This window comes from Phascolarctos cinereus, unplaced genomic scaffold (assembly GCF_003287225.1).
Source record: "Phascolarctos cinereus isolate Bilbo 61053 unplaced genomic scaffold, phaCin_HiC Scaffold_4;HRSCAF=312, whole genome shotgun sequence".
Lineage (NCBI taxonomy): Eukaryota > Metazoa > Chordata > Mammalia > Diprotodontia > Phascolarctidae > Phascolarctos > Phascolarctos cinereus.
The window spans coordinates 450,011,782-450,035,335 of record NW_027555847.1 but is presented as its reverse complement, the minus strand read 5'-3'; the positions used below and the strand labels follow the sequence as shown (position 1 = coordinate 450,035,335).

Genomic DNA, 23,554 nt, shown 5'->3' with positions numbered 1-23,554 from the left:
TCCCCCCCCAACAGAATGCAAGCCCCTTGAGGGAAGAGACTTCCATATTTGTCTTTGTATCCCCAGTATCTGACACACTGTCTAGCATATAATAGGGGGTTAATAAATGATACTGATTAATCAGTGAGCCTTGCATACTACTACAACTGCACACTGTCTTTGAAAGAGATTAGATTCAAACATTACCTTAGACATGATGTGGATATATTTTTTTAAGTTTAATAGTATTTTATATTTTTCCCAATTTTATGTCAAGAAAATTTTTAGCATTCATTTTTACAAGATATTGAGCTCCAAATTTTTCTTCCTCCCTTTCCTCCCTTCCCTTCTTCTGAAAATGGTAGGAAGTTTGTATAATTTATACATATGCTATCATTTAATATTTCCATATTAGGTGGATATTTGTTAAATCACGTCCTGATGGGAGCAGCTAGGTGGCACAATGGATATAGCACCATCCCTAAAGGCAGGAGGACCTGAGTACAAAGCCAGCCTCAGACACTTGACACTTATAAGCTGTGACTCTGGGAAAGTCACTTAACCTTGATTGCCTCAAAAAACCCCAACTCTTTTCTTGATAGTAATTACACTTTTGGTCTAGTTGGAGTTGCATCAAATTGTACTTTGCTTTCTTAAAAGAATTTTTAAAAAAACCCTTTTCCCCAAATGATTTTTTGTCAAAAAGGACCATAAAGGAGGACGCCCTGCACAGCAATGGAGAGTTTAAATTCTAAACAAACATTTTGTATTTCTTGCTGGGGGTGAAAGGCAGGGTGAGGGTCTTGGCTTTTTCTGTGGCCCTTCAGATATTTCAAAAGATGCTTTGGCAGTGGTTGTAACTGTGTTTTGTAAGCAAGCTTTGTTGGGAATGAGGAACTAGAAGGAACACCATTTTAGTATGGAGAGAGGAATGGAACACAGGTGACTGGTCATTTTTACTTAGGGGTTATTTTGTTTTTCACTGTCAGGAGAATGATGTGCAAACATCTGTGGAAAACTCCCAGAGTAGCCACCAACTGGAACATTGATTTACAGAGAACAGGACAGAATGGGCATGAGTGTGGGAGAGAATCAGCTAAACCAAAAGTTTATGTTTTTATTTGGAAGGCTCCCAGGAACTCACTACATTCAAAGTTTCTCCTCATGTTCTTTTGGTAAAATAGTCATGTATCCCATGTAATTGGGTGGAGGTGTGGGGTGTGAAGGGAGGCAGGATGAAATCAGGCAGCATTAAGTGATCCAATCTGGCTGGAGCATAACATGTGGGTAGTAGTAGCTAGCATTTATATAGTCTTAAAGGTTGACAAAGCACATATATTATCTCACTGATCACCACAACACTGGGGTGGGGGATAGGTACTTTATTATCCCCATTTCACAGCTGAGGAAATTGAGTCCGAGAGAGGTTAAGTGACTCACTCAGGATTTGAACTCAGGTCTTCCTAATTCCAAGTCCAGAACTCTGTCCACTGTGCCACCTAAAATTATGGAGAACCTTGAATGCCAAGATATGCAGTTAGTAGACTTACTTGGTTGGCAATGGGAAGCTACTGAAAGTTTTTGAGCAGGGAATAATGTGTCCAGACCTGGACATTAGGAAGATTGCTTTGTGGGTAGTGGGAAAGAAGGTTAGGAGAGGGCATACCAAAGATAGTGAGACTTGTCTGGAGATTGCTTTGGAAATGCACAAGAATCACGTTGACTACTTCTGAAAATACTTAAATGGTGTTTATACAAAGATATAACCCCAGCGCATTCTTATTTCCTCCCAATAGTCTGCTTCATTTGCCAGCAGATGCCAGTCTACTTAGAGCTGCCTGCTTTGTTAGTGTCATTCCCATTTCTTTAAGCATGATTTTGGGGTCTGGGATGCCAAAATATGTTCTGTCTCTATCTATTGGCTTCTGTGGTGTTTACTGCATCTTTAATGAAAGATCATGTCTTTAAGCATTGCCTGGAGAAAAGTATCTTGTGCTCTTTTATTCACTCATTTGAAATAATTATTGTTATCAAAATCTCAAGGGCATTTTTCTGAAACCATAATGATTTGAAGCCTATATCATATGATTAAACTTCTGGATTGTTTTTTCAAACAGGCAATTTTGGGAGCAGGTAGCTTTTCTGGTTTCTAAAGAGTCTGCCTATTTACATGGTGATTTCATCACCTTATAATTCCTTACCTGGAAGGAGGGTAATACCCCGTGAAACCTGTGTGTTCAAATTCATGTAAAACACTAACACAAGACCTCAAATGAAGGCAAATTCATATAATCTAGCTTTCCTCCCTTCCTTTTTTTGTCTCTGAGGATTTCCAATTTGAATACTATCAACAGGAAATCACTCTTACCACTGAACCACACAATCGCAGAGTTCAAACTTAGAGGTGGATCTGGCCCTTTCTCATACATGAATGCCTTCAATCGTATCTCTGACAAGGGGCTGTCCCACCTGTTTTAATACCTGTAGTAAAGGAGCTTGCTATCTTATTAGGCAGCTTATTTCATTTTTATGCTCTTCTTATTTTTTCAGTTCTTCATCATAGTAAGCTGCCATTTTCTTGTTCTCTATACATTCCAATCATTAGTCTTAAGTTTTCTCTTGTGGAACTACAAAGAAAAAGTCCAATCTGTCTTACATATGGCAGCCCTTCAAATATTTAAAGACAAGTACCACGCCAATCTCTTCCCTCAAGTATTTTCACCTCTCGGCTGGGCATTCCCAGTTCCTTTTAGAAATGGTTCCTTGCTTGGCTCAGTTCCCAGTTCTCTCATCCTGGTTGCTCTCTGGACACACTATCAAGGATTTATTAAATACTTAATATGTGTCAGGCACTGTACTAATAAGTACTAAGGATATCAATCCAAGCCAAAAAAAAAAATTCCCTGATGCCAAGGAGCTTACATTCTAACAGGGGGAAGACAACACATAATAAAGAAGCTTAAAAGGTGGGGGGCAGGGAGGGAAGAGATGAAGGTAGCCGAATAGGGGCATGGTAGAGAAAGTTGTCAGAGGTGCAGCCTGGAGAGGAATTAAGACAAGGTTGGCCTGGGCACCATTATTAAAATGGAATTTTGGAAAGGAACCAACCTTGAGAGAGAGAGAGAGAGAGAGAGAGAGAGAGAGAGAGAGAGAGAGAGAGAGAGAGAGAGAGAGAGAGAGAGAGAGAAAGCCTGGGGTGGGGTGGGGTAGGCAGAAGGTACTTCTAATGTGTGGATTTCAGAGTGAAGTGAACTTTTAGGATGAAAAGGTTTCTATGGCATAGTAGAGAAGCTCTGGAGGACAGTCCAAAGTGCAGCCTAAAGAGAATTCTTTTTTGGCTCATTTGGCAGTTACTTTTTAAAAATGTTGATTCAAGAAATGCAATGCTAATTCAGATCAGTGCTCCAAGAAGCCCAGTATTCTCTTACAGTGGCACAAATTATTATTTTTTTTAATTCTCTCTAATGTCATTTCAGGATGTTAGGGATATACCTTCCAAATTTCTGGCCTTCTTCAGAAACTGAATAGGCATTTATCATCTATGAATTAATCTAAACCATTCTTGAAACTATTTTCAAGGATGAGACCACCATAGTTGGTGTTCACATCATGGTGTTCATAGAGTTGAAAGAGACATTAGAGGTTCAACTTCCCCATTTTATAGATTTGAAAACTGAGGCCCAGAGAAATTAAGTGACATTGTTGCCAAATTACAGAAATAGCTTCAGAAGAGAAAGGCATATTTGGGAAGTAAACAGATGGTGTTTGAGAAAGAGACATACAGACCAGTGGTCTCAAGACTTTTTGCATGATTCATTCTTTCAGTAAAAATGGGTGAGCATTTATCCACAAGGTATGTATATTTATTTACTTAAAAATTATATACATGTACTACCATAATGATTATGTATGTTACAAAACTTACATGAAAATATAAATTAAAAACGTTGACTCCCTAGAGTCAGTAGGGAGCCACTGGATTTAATTTGAATAGGGGACTCACATAGTCCAACTAATTAGTCTTAGGGAAATAATTTTAAACAGGTGTGTGGAGGATAGATGGGACAAGGGAAAGTCTTCCCCATGTAAAGACTTTTAGGAACTAGATGGCAAAAGCATGGTGGGGAGGATTTGGGTGAAGATTAATAAAAGCAATAACAGAAGCAATATTGTCATCAGAACATATTACAAACTAACTGGAGTGAAAAAGGAAATGGATGAAAAATTTGGGAAACAGATAACAAGCCTGGCTTAGTAGCTTAGCATAGTAGTGACAGGTAATGCCAATTATCTGAAAATTTTCTTGAGCAGACTCTTGCTCTCTGCCCAATACAGAACAACTAATAATTACTTTCTTTAATGAAAATTTCATCTGTCAAAATTTGGAAGAACCAGGGAGAGGAAGTGACATTCTAAATCTAAATTCTGATATCAACAAGTAAAAACTAGTGGCTGGAGTGGAAATGATGGGATCCTTGAGAAGTGATCAGTCCATCTCAGAATTTGTCATAGAAGACAGGAAAACTCTTGAGTGTGGTCTGATATATATATCCATGATTTGGGGAAGATTTCAGGTTTCAGAGAAAGAATAAGGTAGATGTCATGAACTAACATTCTCTAGGAAAAGTCACCTTGGGAGACATTTGAAACTCTAAAACCCAAATGGAAACTTCTTACAATGGCTTACAAGAAAGATCTATATGGTATTACACTGGCCATCTTTTTTTTTAAAGAGACATTTACAGAAGATGGAAGTGAGGGAAGGTAACAATAAGATTAATAGAAAGGTATGCATGGTGTGCCAGAAACAAGATTTATTAGAGTACATGCCATGTAGGCTGGACTAATTCTCCTCTATGAATCAGGGAAGCTGTTTCAAGACTTGATTAGTCTAGGACAGTAAGCCTGATACAGCTTCCTGGACATCTAGAATATTAAAAGGTCAGCCTACAATGAGTCAGTGTCTGTCTGACTTGGATTAATATCCCACTGCCAGGGAAGTCAATGCTATCTTCTGATCTAACACCAGACGCAGTTCTGCATAGAAACAAGCTGGGCAGAGTCTACCAGAACCAGTGTTGAATGCTAGCTAAATATCCTTTTAAATAAACTTTTTGCTTGTTTGTTTGGATTATGAGTGTCTCATTTTGATTCAGTCCTAAGCCTAAACCACCATCATACCCTTAGTCAGCACTGACCCTCATCATGTGGTCCCATGAGAACAGTGTCAAGAATGTGAAAACTCAGGAACGGGCTAAGGCAAGAATGGAATGAGAAAGACAACAAAGAAGCATTTGGGCTTGGGACCATGGGCAAGTCTCTCAGCTAGCTTCTTGGTGACCCTGTCAACACCTTGACTCTTAAGTTACAAATGAATTGGTGACCTTATTGATGGAAAGTTTCCACACTTGGAGTTTCCCACACTCATGAAATCACAGGTCTGAACTAGAAAGAGAAGACCAGGTAAATTATATCCTTATATTTTAGTGACGAACAGCCAGTTAGCACAGTGGATAGAGTGCTGGGCCCGGAGTCAGGAAGACTCATCTTAATGAGTTCAAATCTGGCCTCAAACACAGCCTAGCTGTGTGAACTTGGGCAAGTTACTTAACCCTGATTGCCTCAGTTCTTCATCTGTAAAACAAGCTGGAGGAAATGGCAAACCACCCCTGTATCTTTGCCAAGAAAATCCCAAATGGGGTCAAAAAGAGTCAGATAATGAGTGTGTTTGTTATATACTTAAAAGGTTTTGGGCTAAACTTTTGTTTTAAAATGAAGACTTTCTTCACAATGATTTACACAGTACCTACTGTTCTTCCTTCCATGCAAACATATTTCCATATTACCCATGTTGCAAAATCAAAACAAATCAAAAAGTCAGAAAAAATAAAGAAAGTGAGAAAATTCTTTTTCAATCTGTACTCAGAGTTCATCAGTTCTCTGTCTGGAAATGGATAGCATTCTTCACGAGTCTTTTGGAATCATTATGGATCATTGTCTTCATTGGAGTAGCTAAGTCTTTCACACTTGATCATTATTACAATACTGCTGTTACTATGTACAGTGTTCTGGTTCTGCTCACTTCATTTTGCATCAGTTCATACATGTCTTCCCAGGTTTTTCTGAAACTGTCCCCCCTTTTGTTTCTTAAAGCACAATAGTATTCCCTCACAATCATGTACCACAACTTGTTCGGCTATTTCCCAATTAATGGGAATCCCCTCAAATTACAATTGTTTGCTACCAGAAAAAGAGCTGCTTATAAATATTTTTGTACATATAAGTCCCTTTCCTTTCCCTTTGATTTTTTTGGGATACAGACCTAGTAGTGGTACTGATGATTCAAAGAGCATGCACAGTTTTGTAACTCTTTGGGCATGGCTCCAAATTGCTCTCCAGAATGGTAGGACCAGTTCACAACTCCAGTAGTTCAATTAAGTGTCTCTGTTTTTCCACATCCCCTCCAGTATTTGTCATTTTCCTTTTCTGTCGAGTTAGCGGATGTGAAGTGATACCTCAGAGTTGTTTTAATTTGCCTTTCTGTAATCAGTAGTAATTGAGAGCATTTTTTCATATGACTATTAATAGCTTCGTTTTCTTCTTTTGAAAACGGCCTGTTTATATTCTTTGATCATTTATAAAATGAGGAATGGCTCTTATTTTTATAAATTTAGCTCAATTCCCTATAGACTTGAGAAAATAGGTATTTAACACAGTAACTGGCTGTAAATTCCCCCCTCCCCCACCCCCTGGTTTCCTTCTAATTTTGGCTGCTTTCATTTTTGTTTTTGCAAAACCTTTTTAATTTCATGTAATCAAAATTATCCATTTTACCTCCTGTGATCCTCTTTATCTCTTGTTTGGTCACAAACTCTTCTCTTATCCACAGATTTGAAAGCTAATTTTTTCCATGCTTCCCTAATTTGCTTATGTTACCCTTTATTAAAGTATCTACTCATAAGCTTCTTTGGGTTTCCCAAAATTCTCAAGAACTCTCAATCCTCCAACAATAATTCTTCAGAATTTTTTTTTTTAAATTAATATCACTGTAAGGAACAGTGGTTAAAAGAAAAAGGGTGAAGAGGAAAAAAATACTGGTAAGTAGTGGTTACAATTAAGGCTTTTATTTATTGAGATTTGTATCTTATATTCATTTCTTCATTCACAGACATTGTACTAATTACACATTTGGTGAACATTTGAGCTTAACAAATGGTCTCTAAAGCCTTGAAATCACCAAAGTTTACTTGTCTTTTGATTCCTTGGACTTTGTGTCCCTACCCTCCTGGATTCCCAAGAGCACAGCATCAGCTTCTAGTAAAGTTGTATCTGTTTTTGCTCCCAGGAATCTGGATGTGAGCTCAAGATCCAGCAGTCGCAGGCGTACTCTGGTTCCTTTCTGGTATTTTCTAAATGGGAAAAGGGGAGGGGAGCGGAGAGACAGAGAAAAAAAAATCAGTTCTGCATAAGATCTTGTGAACAATTAGTTTAAAAATCAAAGCCAAAGGCATTTTACCTGGTGATGGCATAGAAAAATTAACAATAGCAACCTCAACATAATTTACTCTGTCATACTTAATGTAAATTGGCTCATAAATTGGCATCGCAGATTTAGACCTGGAAGGCACCTCAGAGCTCATCTAATCCAACCTCTTCATTTTACAGAAAAGAAAACTGAGGCCCTGTGAGGTTAAATGACTTGCCCAAGGAATTCAGGTAATACATCACTGTCAGAGGTGCAATGTGTCAGGTCTTCTAACTCCGTAACAACTGCTACTTCCACTGTACTATGCCACTTCCCTAAAGAATCTCCATGAAGCATATCCCAGGACCATTGGCTAGCACTGCTATAACTATGCATTTTCATCTTAAAAGCTGAATTTTTCTGATTAAATAACTCACTTATAAATATGCATTTCTGGCTGACGAGTGGTACAAGTTAGCACTGGATAGGAGTATTTTCTTTTTAATTTATATTATTTATGTTTTAATTTAATTCCATTTTAACGTCAGACTTTTAATGGAGAAAAATTTTCAGATAGATACTTTAAAATTTGCCTACAATTTAAACATGATTTTAAAGGTAAATTCTGCATATTACATAAGAGCAGAAGAGGAAAGTAAGACCAAATTACTAATGTGCAAAACTATTTATAATACATTATATATTATTATAAAAATATGTGTAGCCATATTGTCAGTATAGCACAATCTAAAACAATTACACATATAACACAATTCTGGCTGAAGGCTATTTGATAAATAATCCCCTTTAAAAAACAGAACTGGTAAAATCAACACATATAATTAACTGTGATGTAACTGAGAAATATTTCACAAAATAAATAAAAATCCAACAAAACATAAATAACATTAACATGTGGTTTTCCAAGTCAATATGACCTAAAAGGAGCCTTTGCATTTTGGGGTATGTACGGTTTAGTGGGCCCATTTGTATTTGACAGCTCTGCTGTACACAAAAGTCATTGTTTTGTATTTAATATTCAGTTCTTTGTACAGTACATGAAAATGTTCATGTTCACTGATATCTGTTAAGTTCATAATAAAAAAAGAAAATTTAAGAAGTCATTTAACTAAATAACTTTGTCCAAAAATAATCTAAAAACCCCTTGGAACTCCAGTGATGATAGTGAATATAATAAAGGAGACATTTTAGTTGGATAGGTTTAATTATTACAGGTTTCCTAGAAAAGGTAAACTTTATCGAAATCTGGTTAAAATCTGGCTTTAAATAAATTTCTAGTTGACCTTTTGTTGGTAAATATTTATGTCTTAAATATACTATAAATGTAATGTTCTAAAAGAAGGAAAACTAAAGTTATTTGTAAATTAATAAGAATATACTCATCTTCTATGGTGTGGAAAAAGTAACATTTAACAATGAGCACATATAGTCCAAAATCCTAGCACGAACCACTGTGTAACTAGAAATACTGCCAACTATACAAACTAATATGAGAATATAAGTATAATGTCATGCTGGATTGGGTCAGCTTTTAAACCACAGGTTGTTAACTTAGGGAAGGGGGTCTGTGTATGGAAAGGCTTTCTGCCTTAAAGAAAAAACCTCCAGTTCAAGGTGAATACACGAATGGAATGAGTAAGCTATTATTTGTCCTATGCATCTCCTTCAAGATCTTATAGACTTTAAAACATGGACTACTCTCCCCTCTCCTGGTCTTCTTTCCAGACTGGGGCAGAATGGTTTTTGCCCCCCTTAGTATGTACTATTTTCATGGTCAGGCTAAGATGTTCTCCATACTTTCTCCAAACTTACTATGTCTTTTTGGAGGTATAGTTAACAAGAATATACAGAGCATTTACAGAGACTACCATTTAGTTCAGGGGTAGGATAAAGCTTTGTATTTTTCTAATCACCATATGGACAACTCCTTGCCATTTCCTGTTGAAATGGCTATACTCACTGAATGAGAAAAGTGTAAGATAAAGAAGCAATAATATCATTTAAACATCATTTGACACCTCTGGTCTTAAATTTTATCACCTGTAAAAGTTAGGGTATTAACACAAAATTTGCATGATGGAAAAAGCATTGAATTCATAGCTAGAATTTAAATGCTAATTTTGCTCCTTATTGTCTTGAGAACTTGCGAAAATAACTATGTTTCTAGGCTTAAGTTTCCTCATATGTAAATTTAGGGAGCTAAACTAGCTCATCCTTTCAGCTCAAAAACCTTATGATCCTATAACTAGTTAACCTCTAAGTTTTGAAATTCCATGATTCTGTAATTTTATTTGATTCTCCTTTGACTACCTGTGTTACACAGAATACACATTAGCTAACATACAATAGTTATAAAAAGTTGGATTGCTGGTTACATGAAACATACACACAATCTGATAGGTTTTATGCTTGAAATTGGCTAATGAGTCATTAAAATAAAAACTTTCTTGTCATCTCATGTATATAATACAGAAGAGAAATAGGCTTGATGTTATGGAAATGTCCTCACAGTTAATACCCAAAAATGCAATAGATTGCTTCAGGAGGTGGGACGTTCCCCATACTTGTAGGTCTCTGCACAGAGGGCAGGCAATCATTGTTGGGTATTGGTTTTGGACTAGATGGTTACTGAGTTCCTTTCCAATTCAAAATTGTTTGATTTTGCAATTCAGAGTAGTGCCAATGAGCCCTCAGGGGCTGAGGGTGTATGCTACAGTAGAAATATAATAAACAAATCACTTAACTTCTCTGGGTCTTACTATCATCATTTTAAAATTAGGGCACTGGAGTAGATGATAATATCCCTTCTAGAACTAAATTTATGAATCTCAAGTAAATATATAGCAGTGCCAATTTTCTACAAACTTAGTATGAAAAGGAAAATGAGTGAATTTTATCCAGCAAAAGGTACAAAGTGGGAGAGGACTGTTTCAAGAGACTAGACTTGGCCAGATAAATGACATGTCAACCATATTTTCTTTTCACAGTCTAGGAAAGAACTACAAATACAGTAAATACTTTTTAGCAATGATATAAAACATGTTTTACAATTTTAAATACCTTCATTCAGATCATAAGATTTCAAGGAATCAAATCATCTAAAGAAATTTTTTTTCAGGCAAGGGAGGAATGTCAGAAATACTTTGATATTTTTGTGGGTCTTGGTACTTCTATATGTGAGTACTCCTTCTTTTGGAAATGGAATTAGATGGGGAGGACAAAGGATGCTTCTATTAGAATCTCTGCTGCCAGAAATGATAATATCACTATCAGCAAATATTAAGTCCCAACTATGTGGAAGATACTTACTTAGTACTGGGGCAGGGGGGGGTTCAAAGAAGTACTAGACATAGTATTTCCTCTCCAAAGGCTTTCACAGTTTAAACTAAGTAAAAAAAAAAAGATCTTAGAGCTGGAAAGGGCTTTGGGATCACCTTGTTTGCTCCCTTTATTTTGTGGATGAGGAAACTGAGGACCTGAAAGGCCAAGTGACTTGCCCCAAGTCAAATGCAGTAATTGACAGAGAGCCAGGATTTGAAATTAGCCCCTCTGACTTCAAATGCACAGCTATTCCTTTACACCATGCTGTCAGAGGGACCACTTCTTCACATGTATAGGAAAAAAGAATACAAAATAAGGCAGTATTGAGATAAGTGGAAAGACAACAAAATTTTTAAAACTGCTGTAGTAATTCAGAGGACAGACAAGTTACTTCCAGCTGGGGTGCTTAGGGAAGTAAGAGGGAAGGGAGATGTGAATTGGGCCTTAAAGGATGTACAACATTTAAAGAGGCATAAAGGAAAGAAAAAGCATTCTAGTTTGGGGCAGGGGTTCAGCATAGTGCCAAGAACAGACCAACTGGGCTAAAGTAAAAGATTCATATAAGGGAGTAATGAAAAATAAAGCTGAAAAGGTAGGGTGGAAATCAACTGTGAAGTGCCTTAAAAACAAGGCTAAGGGATTGGGACTTTCCCCTGACATCTAAAGGATTACCTAAATAAGAAAAGCTTTTACGTTCAGAGTTTTGAGATGCTTATAACACTTGTTAAAGGTCAAATTAATCAGCCATTTTACTTATCCTTTGCAAAATTAAAATCCTTACTCTTAATATCTATTAAATATAAAATGTGATGAAAATACACATTTCATTAAAGTTCATGGTCTATATCCTTCTTTTATGGATAGATTTTTTTTCCCAGAAATTTATAATATTATTTTCCATCATCTCATAAAAATTGCAAGGTAAAGGAAATCTCAGCATTTAAAAAATTTTTTTACAGAAATACGAAATTACTATTTTTAGTAAAAAAACAAAAAATATACTTGGGAAAAAGTAATCTAAAGTCTAGATGCACAAGAGATGGGAGAAAATGACAAAATAATAATAAAAACCTTCTAAAGAAGAATTATCTTCAATGGATGTTTTCAACATTACACTGAAGCAATGAAGGTCAGTATTACATTAAGGGCTTGATTTAAAAAGGTAAAATGCTATCAGCATAAGGAGATGAGAATCCAGCCACTCCTAAAGCTTTCTCAACCTGTTCAGCTCTCTGTAAAGGCTATACCCTTCTCCACTGGTGAATTCCTCCTGAACTCATTTTGTGGAGGCCACCCTTCATCGCCCTCCTGGCCTTTTCCTGGCTTTTGAACTTCAAAACCATGTGGCCATTCCTGGTGCCTTCTTTGTCCACCTCCCATTTCAGCTGCCTTTGCTGTGTTATCTTTCCCCATTAGAATGTAAGCTCCTTGAGGACAAAGACTGTTTTTGGATTTTGTCTTCATGTCCCCAACATCCCAGAGAAAGATATGCATATATCAGTATTGTAGAAGATTCCTTGCTTGTATTTGTATCCCCAGAACTTAGCACGATGCCTGGTACATGGTAAATGCTTAATAAATGTTTGTTCCCTTTCTTCCTACTGATCTGACAGCATCTGAACAGTGATTTTCTCAGTTCTGGAAGTATGATGACAAACTAGAGGGATGCTAGATTTCTGTAGTCAGAAATGTTTAGTGATTAAAGAACCACTGAGTTCAGAATGGAGAAGTAGCAAAGGTTTAGCAAAAGGTTTAGTTGTATTAACAATACATATATGTACATCTTTTAAAAATATCTTCCTGATTCCCAATCCAGTGCTCTTTCTAACCCCTATTAATTCCAGTTAATTATTTCCTATTTATCCTGTAGAGAGCTTACTTTGCATATATTTGTTTACATGTTGTATCCCCCATTAGATTGTGAGTTACTTGAGGGCAGGGACTGTCTTTTGGCTCTTTTTGTACCCGGAGCCCTTAACATAGTGCTTAGCACCTGGTAGGCACTTAATAAATGTTTTTAGTTGATTGGGAACTGTACTACGGGTGGCAAACCACTGTATTTGAGCCAAATCTGGTCTGCTACCTGCGTCTGTAGGACCTGAGAGATAAGAATTTGTTTGTTTGTTTTCACATTTTAAAATACAATAAAGGAAATGTACAAACCATTCTTAACTCACAGAAAGCAACCAATGGATTTGCCAAACTATAAAACTAGACTATACAAACCCACTGTTAGTTTACTGAAATTTTTCCATTGTTAATGGTTGTTTAACTGGGTTGGAAGACACTGTTAATGAAGGTAATCTTAGAGGTTTAATCCCTACATGGGCTAGTTAGTTTTATTGTGTGTCATGGACAGATCTGTTCTTGTAATCCTGGATAAGCAATAACAAATTCTACTATTATTCAAAAGAGAAAGCTGGTATCCCTTTATACATAAATATTTCATCATTACTGTGAAAGACTCAAAGCATATATCTTATAAATTGTAAGACACTAAGATCTTATGGCATTTCCTTATAGTTTATAAATTTTTTACATTTAAAATTATCCATCACATTGATAATAGTAAAAGAAAACAAAGCCAAAGGTAACTGGAACATTAAGACTTAAAAACAGATCTAGAAAAAGTGCATTTTTTACTTACCTGTTAATTTGTTTGGTTCTATTTTATTAAATGGTTTTGCACAGGGTTCTATTGCCTATACAGTATGTTTATTTGATTATTTGTCTTTGTTAAAATTATGAAGTCACAATGAAAAATAATATTATACTGAGGATCTATTTTTTTAATGTAAGTTTTTCAAAATGGAAAAGAAGCTTATTCTATTATTTTTTGGGGAATATTTAAAAAATATTTTAATTATATATATGTGTGTAATATCAAGTTTTATTGATACTTTTTTATGCCAGCCATTTTTCTATCATTCTTTTTCCTCTTATATTCACTCTGAACTTTCCCTTGTAACATATACTACACACACACACACACACACACCCTTTTAAACTCTGAACTTAGGGAAATAGGAATGAATGATAGCTTAATCTGCATGATTTAAGTAAGACACCCACCTATTGTTACTGTTAGAATTGTAGTATAAAGAGACAATCTGTAAACTATCCCTCTTCTCCTAAGGAGACCAGTTTAGATCCAGGGCAGCCTTGGAGGGGCTATCAGGACACAGGCTCAGGCAAATCTAGGTGTGGGCATCACATTAAATCCAGAGCAGCCACTAAAGGTTTTTGCCGCCCCCCCCCAACACACCTTAAACTCTTCCCTTGAGGATGCCCAAGGAATTGATTCAAGTGTTCCATCAGCTCTGTGACTTATCTCCGTTATCTTGTTGAATGATCTTTGTTCGACAGTAAAGTATCAACTTTAATTTTAAGGCCCACTTTAATGTTTCATCATGGCATAGAGGTCATCTAGGCCTCTTGACAGCTATTGATTGCCATGCAGCACTAGCCATGGCAAGTTCTACTAAAGCAAGAAAGGCTTTTAGTAAGAGCTCAGTATGTCTGCTATTCAAGAATCAACCTGTGTGAATTTTGAGAAATTCATCACCAACTCATGGAGATCATCCAGTAAGAGGTAGAGGGGTTGTCATCTGTGTTGGTGAAGGAATATTCATATTAAAAAACCTATGAATTCTGGAAATTTCATAGTAAGTATATATTATTTACATACATGTATACACATGTATACATACATACACGCATACATACATACACATACACACATCAGGATTCACAGGTTCATAAAGCTAGTGGAGACCACAGAGATGACTTGGTGACATCACAGAATTACAGGAAGAGACCTTTAAAGATTACTTACTTTTTCCTTAAAGTGACAAAGCCATCCCCTAAATACATTAAAACCTGAAGCGATCCTCAAATAGAATGAGGGAACAGGAAATGATAAACTACTTTAGGTTTATAAAAAGATTGTCCTGATTCGTGTTCTTTCTCTTCATTTGACCTTTGACTGAACTACTGCCAAGTAAAGGGAGGTCTTCGTGAGACAACTGTCCACAAAATTATGGAGAAAAAAGGCATAATTTGGGAATTCTAAGCAAATGAAGAAGGCATTTGCTGGGTAGTATGATAACTAAAAAATTAACTCAGCTCCTAAAATAACCAGTTCTCTGAATATAACCAAATAGAACTGTTTTTCACATAAATTACTAAAGCAATGCTTCTGTCTCTTTCCTGACCCTAAATCCTACCTAAATAAAGTTCCTAATCTGTTTTTCCCCTTCTGATCATACAAGTGACAACATTTTTTAAGTTTGTGTCATCATCTATGGATTTCTTCCTTGATTATTTTCTTTGGAAATATTAAAACATCATAGCATATATATCATAGCATAGACATAGGTAAGTATTGTAACATATTTAAGAGATAGAGGAAAAGGGAAGAGAATAAGCATTTATGTAGCACCTACTGTTTGCCAAATGCTAAATGCTTTTTTCCCCTTCTTTCTGGTGAGGCAATTGGGGGGAAGGTTAAGTGACTTGACCAGGGTCACATAGCCAGTAAGTGTCAAGTGTCTGAGGCCAGATTTGAACTCAGGTCCTCCTAACTCTAAGGTTGGAGCTTTATCCACTGTGCCACCTAGCTGTCCCCCCCCAAAATGCTTTTTACAGATAGTATCTCATTTAATCCTCACAATGGAGGTAAGTGTTATGATAATCCCCATTTCATGATTGAGGAAACTGAAACAGAGTGACTTGTCCAGGGTTGGGTGCAGTTAGTAAGTGTCTGCAGCTGAACTGAACTCAGTTCTTCTAACTCCAGGCTCCACACTCTATCCAATGCACCATTTGCCTCTTTCCTATGACTGAAATTTCTTATACCACCACTTCTGCTTATCCTATTCCCTTACTCATTAAAGAATTTACTCTTTCCACTCTTTGAGAATATGAATTATTTCACTCTTTGTTATTTCTCTCCCCTGTACGTAGGACAGTACCTGGAATGCAGTAGGTGCTGAATCAATGCTTGTTGATGGTTTCAACCTCATCTCACTTTTTCAATGTTTTCCTATTCTCCTAGCCCATCTGCCCCCCCACCTTTTTTTGCTTCTTTGCCTCCCTATTCAGGTGAACAATTATGATCAGTTATTCCAATGACATATTTCTTTGATATATGAACTCTGACAATCTTTAATCCTGGGTAATGCACACAGTCTGACTTCTAGGCTGCCAAAAGTAAGTATTGCTGGAGAAAGTCATGAAATCAATCTTGGGACTCAGTTTGTCAGCCAGTAAACATTTCTTATGCTCCTACTATGTGTCAAGAAAAAGGCAGTCCCTGATCTGAAGAAGCTTTGTCTAATGGGAGGAGAAAACATGAAAACAACTATCAATGAACAAGATACATAAAAGATAAATTGGAGATAATCAACAAATGGAAGGCTCTACCATAAAAAGGGGATTGGGAAAGGCTTCTTGTAGAAGGCAGGATTTTTTTAGCTAGGAAACCAAGAATTTATATTTTATCCTGGACGTAAGAGGTAGCCAGTGGACTTTAATGAATTGGAGATAAAGGGGTCAGAACTGTGCTTTAAGAAGATCACTTTGGCAGTTGAGTAGAGGATAAGCTGGCGTAAGAAGAGATTTATGGCAGACAGATCAATTAGCATTAGACTACTGTAGTAGTCCAGACGTGAGGGCCTGCATGAACCTAGTGGCAATATCACTGGAGAAATGAGGGCATATTCAAAAGATGCTGCAAAGGTAAAATCAACAGAACTTAGCAACAGATTGGTCATGGGGGTTGAGAAAGTGAGGAACTGATAATAACACCAAGGTTCTGAGGCTGAACACTAGGAGGATGATAGTACCCTTGACAGTAATAGGGAAATTAGGAAGAGCGGAGGGTTTGGGGGGAAAGATAACGAGTTCAGTTTTGGACATACTGAGTGTAAGATGTCTATGAGACATTCATTTTGAGATGTTCAGTAGGCAACTGGAGTTCTTAGACTAGAGGAGATTAGGGCTGGATAAAGAGATCTGAGAATCATGAGCATAGAGATGATAAATGAATCCATGGAAGCTGATGAGATCACCAAGTGATCCACCAAGTGGAATAGTTTAGAGGGAGAAGATAAGTGGTAGTAATACAGAATCCTTTGGGATACCCATGGTTAGCAGATGTGATATGGGTGAAGATCTAGTAAAGGACACTAAAAAGTGGTCAGAGAGAAATAGGAGGAGAACCAGGATAGAATAGTATAATGAAAACCTAGGGAAAAGTTAGTATTGAGGAGAAGAGAATGATTGACAGTGTCAAAAATTATAGGGAGATTAAGAAGAATGAGGATGGAGAAAAGAACATTAGATTTGGCAATTAAGAGATCATTGCTGACACTGGAGAGAGTAGTTTTGGTTGAATGATGAGGCTGGAAGCCAGACTGTAGAGAGTTAAGAAGAAAGCAAGAGATAAATAAGAGGTATGGTGATAGAAAAGCAAGAGAGATGTAGGATGGATGATAGTGGGGGTGGGTGGATCAAGTGAGTTTTTTGAAGATGGAAGATATATGGGCATGTTTGTAGACAGCAGGGAAACAGCCAGTAGACAGGGTGAGGTTGAAGACATGTGAGAGAGTAGGGATGTTAGAGGGGGTTCACTGTTGGGAAAGATGGGATGGAATGGAATCACTTCTGCGTATATATTTGTGCCACCTCTTCATGTGAAACTGGGGCAAAGTGAAGCAGCACAACAAAGGACAGCTGTCAGTGAATGGTCTTGAGTTTTTTTTAGTGAAATACGAAGCAAGATTTATAGCTGAGAAGAGGGGAAGGCAAGTTATGGGACACTCGAAGAATAAGACTTAAAAAAAACCCCTGTGGTGAGTGGGATAGGGAGTCAATTAGGGAAGTGTAAAAGGATTGCTTTGCTGTAGTGAGGGCCCAGTTGGGATTCCATAACATCAATTTGTAGTGGATCCAGTCAGCATGGTTTTGTGATTTTCTCTAGCTTCATTTGGTAGCATGTGAGTAGGAGTGAAGGCAGAAGGTGATAGGCGTAATACAGAGCTAAGGTTTGGCAGAGAAAGATCTTTAACAGGAGATGAGGATTAGAGAGAAGGGGACAGTGTAGAGTTGAACTGGTTGGTTCATCAAGGGATGGAGACAGAGAAGGGAGGAGAATGTAGTCAGTGTAGGAATTATGGCCTGGAAAAGAACAAAGGGGTCAAGGGATTGGAGTTCACAGTGAGGATGAAGAATAAGGCCTGGTGCTGCAAGGCAGGAGGAGACATGGAATGGCATCAGAATGTGATGAGACAAAGGAATTTCAGAGTTCACTAACAAGAAAGTGGTGCATCATAGGTAATGGTAAGATCAAGGGTATGATGATCTCTACATGTGGATGATTTGGGGTGGAAGAGTAATGGTAATGGTAAATAAGCTAGTTGAGGAATGGAGAGGAAAGGGGGTTTGAGGAAGTTTCAGTATGTATACTGAAGTCCCCTAGTAGGAGGGCAGGAGTTGGAGAACAGAGAATATGACCCAGGCACTGAATTCATTGAAGAAAGAAGTGAGTTATCCTGGAGGTCTGTAGACAAATAGCCACCAGAGTTTTGATTGAGGGGTAGATATGGATTGAATGAACACCAAAGGAGGAGAGGTTTCTCAGTGATGGTGAGAGAGGATGAACTTGGAATTGGCAATGAAGAACCAGGAATATTTTAACTCCCTCACCTTGATGGGTGTGTGTGTGTATGTGTGTGTGTGTGCATGTGTGTGTACACAACCAGTAGTGGAAGGGGTGGCCAGGGAGGTTGTGTTATTAGGAGGAAGTAAAAAAATGAAAGGAGTGAGAAATGAAAATATTTATGATGAAAGGAAATATGTTACCTATGGAGTAAGTGTTCAGAGAGCACAGTGGAGAGAGTGGGCAGCTTTAGAGTAGAACACTGGGACTTTGGGGGTTGAGTTGAAGGGGCAGGGAATAAAGGAGTGGGCACTGAGGAGCAGAGAATGGGGTCTGAATAATGATATCTAAGAGTTCAGAATCACTGGGATGGAAAGAATATGACTGAATGTTTGTTAAGCATTCACAAATTCATCAACATTGCTGGGCATATGCCTCAGAGTGGAGTCCTCTCAGGGTGTTAGGCAGCTCAGGAGAGGGAACCAGTGCGGGGAGCTGGTAGAATAGTTTTTCTCTCCTTTCCTTGCAGATAAGGCAAGCCAGAGGTTAGCAGATGGAGGAAGCGGGATGGAATGGCCTCGCTCTCTGATCCTCTGCAGGCAAGAGGCCTGCCCAGGAGACCAGCATGCTCTATCTCCCTGCAAGCTGGAAGAGGCCAGCCTAGGAGACTGACAGGATGGCATGGCATCTCTCTTCCCCTGAAAGTAAAAGATCTCCATTTTCTTTAATATGTCTGAGTTCCCTCTCCATCCTGTTTATCCTTCAGTTTGTCCTTTAAAACATGGGTAGACCATTCTCATAACGATTTTTTGGACAGAAGCAGCAGTCCCAACTCTTTACTCATTTATTTCCCATTATGGATTTCTGGGCTCCTCCTCAAATAAGTTTCTTTTACGTCAAGCTTGAAGTCCTTCATGGTATTTAGTTTTACAATTTTATTTGGACTTTACAGATGGATAAACTGAGGCTCAGAGAGATGGAATGATCTGCCCACAGGGTCTATTCAAGGCCTTTTAGGAACACTTTGATGAAAGGGGTATATTCTCAGGAAGTCAGGCAGGTAGGGAGAAGAGATTAGTGGGGAACATTGATGCAATGGTGTTTCTCTCCCTTCCCTGCAGGCCAAGGAAAGTGTTAGGAAGAGCAGCATGAATAGTGCCTCTGTCCCTTGTAGCCAGGTAGGGGCCAGCCTAGGAGATGACTCATTTCATTTGTTTCCATTACATTTAAGTACATTCCCCATAACAACTATCACAAACATTTTACTTTCTCCTTAACTCATTCCCACCTAAACCTCTTCAACATAGTACATGAAAATACAAAAATTTCTTATTATCTTCATCTTTTCTTCATTCCCTCCTTGCCAAGCCTAACTCCTCAATCCTAACCTCTCCTGCCTCCTCCAAGGCCTTGCTCCATCGATCATTCCTCCCCATCTCTACTTCTCTTTAATCTTCAATCTGTTTCAGGAGAGACAGAAGACTTTTCTACTCTGCTTACAAAAGTCCTGTCTATCCTAAAAAATTTGTCAACCCTCTTACCTCCTCAAACTACTTCCTTCCTTTCATGGTGAAACTTTTTGAAACAATAACCTATACTTACTGCTTAAGCACACATTTTCTCTATCCAATTGGGCTTCTTTCTCCAATACCTGACTGAAACTTTTCTCAGTAACTGTTGAAATCCTAACCACCTTCCAAGGCACCACACAAATCTTACCTACTCAACTGAAGATTTCCCCGATTCCTCTCAGCCAGAAGTGATCACTAACTCTTGCTAATTTCTAAAGTGCTTATCACACTCTGCTTTATGTTATAGTTATTTGTGTACATTTAAAAAAAAACTCATCTGATAGGCCATAGGCTCCTTGTGGATAGGAATGAAGTCTTATTTATCCTTAGAACCTTTACCAATTGGCACAGCAGGTGCTCTATTGAAGTGTGTTGAATGGATGGAGTAAGAGACAGCATGGTGTATTAAAAGGCCTGGAGTCTAGGTTCTGTTATTTATTAGCTGTGTGGTTTGGGGCAAGTCACTTTTCCTTGCTTAGCTTCATTTTCTCATTTCCTAAATGGCTATAATGATATCTGACCTATCTACCTCATAAGGTTATTACAGTACAGCATAGTGGAAAACAGCACCAAATGTGGAACTAGAAGATCTGGCTTTGAAGCTTTATTACCACTTGTGTGACCCTCAGCAAGTCACTGACCCTCTCTCTATATAAAGTTCCTCATCTGGGAAATGAGAGAATCGAACAAGATGATCTCTAAGGGGGTTTCTGGTTTTTATTCTATGATCCTAAGATCAAGTGACAAAATTATGCAAAGATACTATAAAGCAGTATACAATAAGACATTATTATTGTTATTTATTATTTTATTGACTAGTGTAATAACAGCAATTATTATAATATTAAAATAGTGACATTTTTCTACGATTAGTCACAGACTTGCTTTATTTAGGTCAGCAACTGAAATTGGATGCTAAAGCCTATCCGTGGATTCTTTGGAAGACAATTGTCTCGTATAGGTTTTAACAGTACTTATCAAAAGTGCTAGCATTTTACCAGAACACCAAACAGCAATACAAGAAACTCCTCTGGATTCCCCAGGGGCACTCAAGGTCCCAGAGGAGTAATGAATGAAGAGTTTAGGCAAACATCACCCCCAGAAGGTTACAAGTATGGTTCCAGCTGTGACTGAAAGAAACAGAGCCTTCTCCGTTGTCTAAAAACCTATTCAGGGAGGCAGGCAGTGAATGGAAAAGAAAGGCTTAAGAACTCTGGGGTATTCAGGGTGCTGTAGGCCAGCAGGATGAAGAAAATAAACAGAACTGAACATGATAAAAAAAAATTTACTCTTTTTGTTTGGTGGAGCAAGGGGCTCTAAATCTGTCTTCTTTACAGCTTATATATACCCTTTGGTTCAAGCTTCCCAGTGGTGATGAGACAAGGCTCCCCTATGCCCATCCATGAATATATAAAGTGCTATATAAATGCTAACTGTATGTCTGCAAAAATATTACATTTTTTCTTCTTACCTCTGAATCAAAAATACCATTCAGGGCCTAATTAAAAGGTCAAGAAAACAACACTGAGCAACCAATATTAAACAGACGTCAATACTAAAGCTAACATTTAATTTTCTAATGATGTAAATATATCACATATATGTGTATTATATATGTTATATATATATATAACATATATGTTATATTTACATGTGTGAGAAAGGAAGGCCAATTTTAGATGGAAAACTATTCAACTAAACAAGCATTTATTAAGTACCTACTCTGTGCAAGTCACTATACACATAGTAGGTGCTTCAGCATAAACTCTGTGCCTTATAATTGACTAGTAAGAGTTAGCTCTAGCAGTGGTGTGCTGTGGTACATTTGCTTGTTTGTCTTTGTGCACTCTCCCACCTCCTGCTTTCCTTCTGCGACTTCTTTCAATTCTGCATGATACCATACTTAGCCCTGCAACTGAAGTCTCTCATCTTAGAACACAAAAATGACAATCAAGCTCATATTAAATGTTATTTTCTCCTCTGTTGGTTATAGAGGAAAATATAAAGATACACCAAGGTAAAGCCCCTTCCTTAAGGCCACAAAGTGGACTTTTTTTTTCCCCCCACAGAGGATCTCTGGGTCTTGGGATTTCCCTGAAAACTTTATCAGTTGACTATTTCTTCTTACAAAAGCTCTATGCTGGGATGATTAGAAACTGTAAGAATTTATGACTTTAATATATTTCTACAATGTCTCTTCTTTGAAGAAATAAAACTAAACCATCTTGTCGGCATCCAGATCTTTTAAAAACTAGTCTTCATTAAGCCAGCAATGACTTTACTTCAAATATAGCAAATATGAACAAAGCAAACCCCCAAAGCTTTATGCAGTGCTGTTTCTACTTATTTTAATTAGAAAAAAATCTGATAGTATTCTTCAGAAATTCTGTATTCCATATTAAAAACATGTACGGGGGCTGTCTTGAAAGGCAAAGAGGATGTCTCAAAAGGACATATTCAAAATGAAAATAGCCTGTTCTTTCTGCTGTTTGCTGTGCTTCTTTCCTTTTAACTTCAAGTGCTTTCCTTTGACTGATCTTTGTGAACTCTAAAGCTAAATGGATTCAGTCCCAGCCTTTACCATGACAGCTCTCTTCCACAGTACACTTTCTCATACCATCCGCGGTAGCCAACGAGCCTGCCTGTCTGAGCTGTATAGGAAAAGGGCAATTAAATCTGGTTTTGCATTTCTGTGTTAAGGGCATGGTTTAAAGGCTTTCCTTTGGAGAGGTTTTTGACATTCTTTCCACAGACATTCTTTAACATCTGCCAGGGCATTCTAGTGATGGTTCTCATAGACTTAAAATAGAGACAATCTCTCTGACTAGGTCTTTGATATAAATATATTAAATAATACAAAGCCGACTAAACACAAGGCAGGGATTGAACCACAGTATCCACAGAGAATGCTGTGAGAAATTCTGACTTTGCTAAGCAAATTAGCTGTCCTGCTGCAATCATGTGCCTTGAGGTTTTCAAAATAGTTCTTTTGAAACCATTAACCTTCAATGTTTTCGTCCCAATGCTTTAATATAGTAGCGTTAAAGATCTCCTATGGTTTTCTCACCGTTTCCTATTTTAAATTTGAAGACTTCGGCATTTGCCAATCTTTCTTTTATTTTTAAAAGAAAAGAACAAAAATAAAAGGCCATTCATTAGGTCTAATTAACAATACCAATGCTTTTTGTAGTTACTCTTACTGCTGCTCAATAATCTAGTAAATCTACATATACAAACAGTAGTCACACATATTTATTTTTTATTAAATGAATTACCTGGGGGCTGCTCTATTTCCTCTTCTTTAAAATGAAGGTGTTGGACTCTGATCTCTCCAGACTAATTATATTGTATTCTCTATTCTATTAAATATATACATGAATGCATAAATATAGAGCTTTACCCAAATACTAGCAAAACGAAAATCTCTTCATGAAAGGTTTAGTTTATCTAATTACATTAGTTTGCAACACAAATATTCATTTAACCATCCTCAGTCCTACACAATCATAACGTAACTTTATTTTGTCTTTTAATTTT

The 23,554-nt window shown here is 37.4% G+C and overlaps 1 protein-coding gene across 1 annotated transcript in view; it reads right to left on the bottom strand.

Annotated features, from left to right (window-relative positions):
* Positions 1-7,087: 7,087 nt before the first annotated feature.
* The window catches only part of MRPS28 (mitochondrial ribosomal protein S28), a 162,231-nt gene continuing 145,764 nt past the window's right edge, over positions 7,088-23,554 (bottom strand). The window contains exon 3 of the mRNA XM_020976208.2: positions 7,088-7,388. Coding sequence (XP_020831867.1) covers positions 7,223-7,388 — 166 coding nt within the window. The 3' untranslated portion in view covers positions 7,088-7,222. The remainder of the gene's footprint in view (positions 7,389-23,554) is intronic.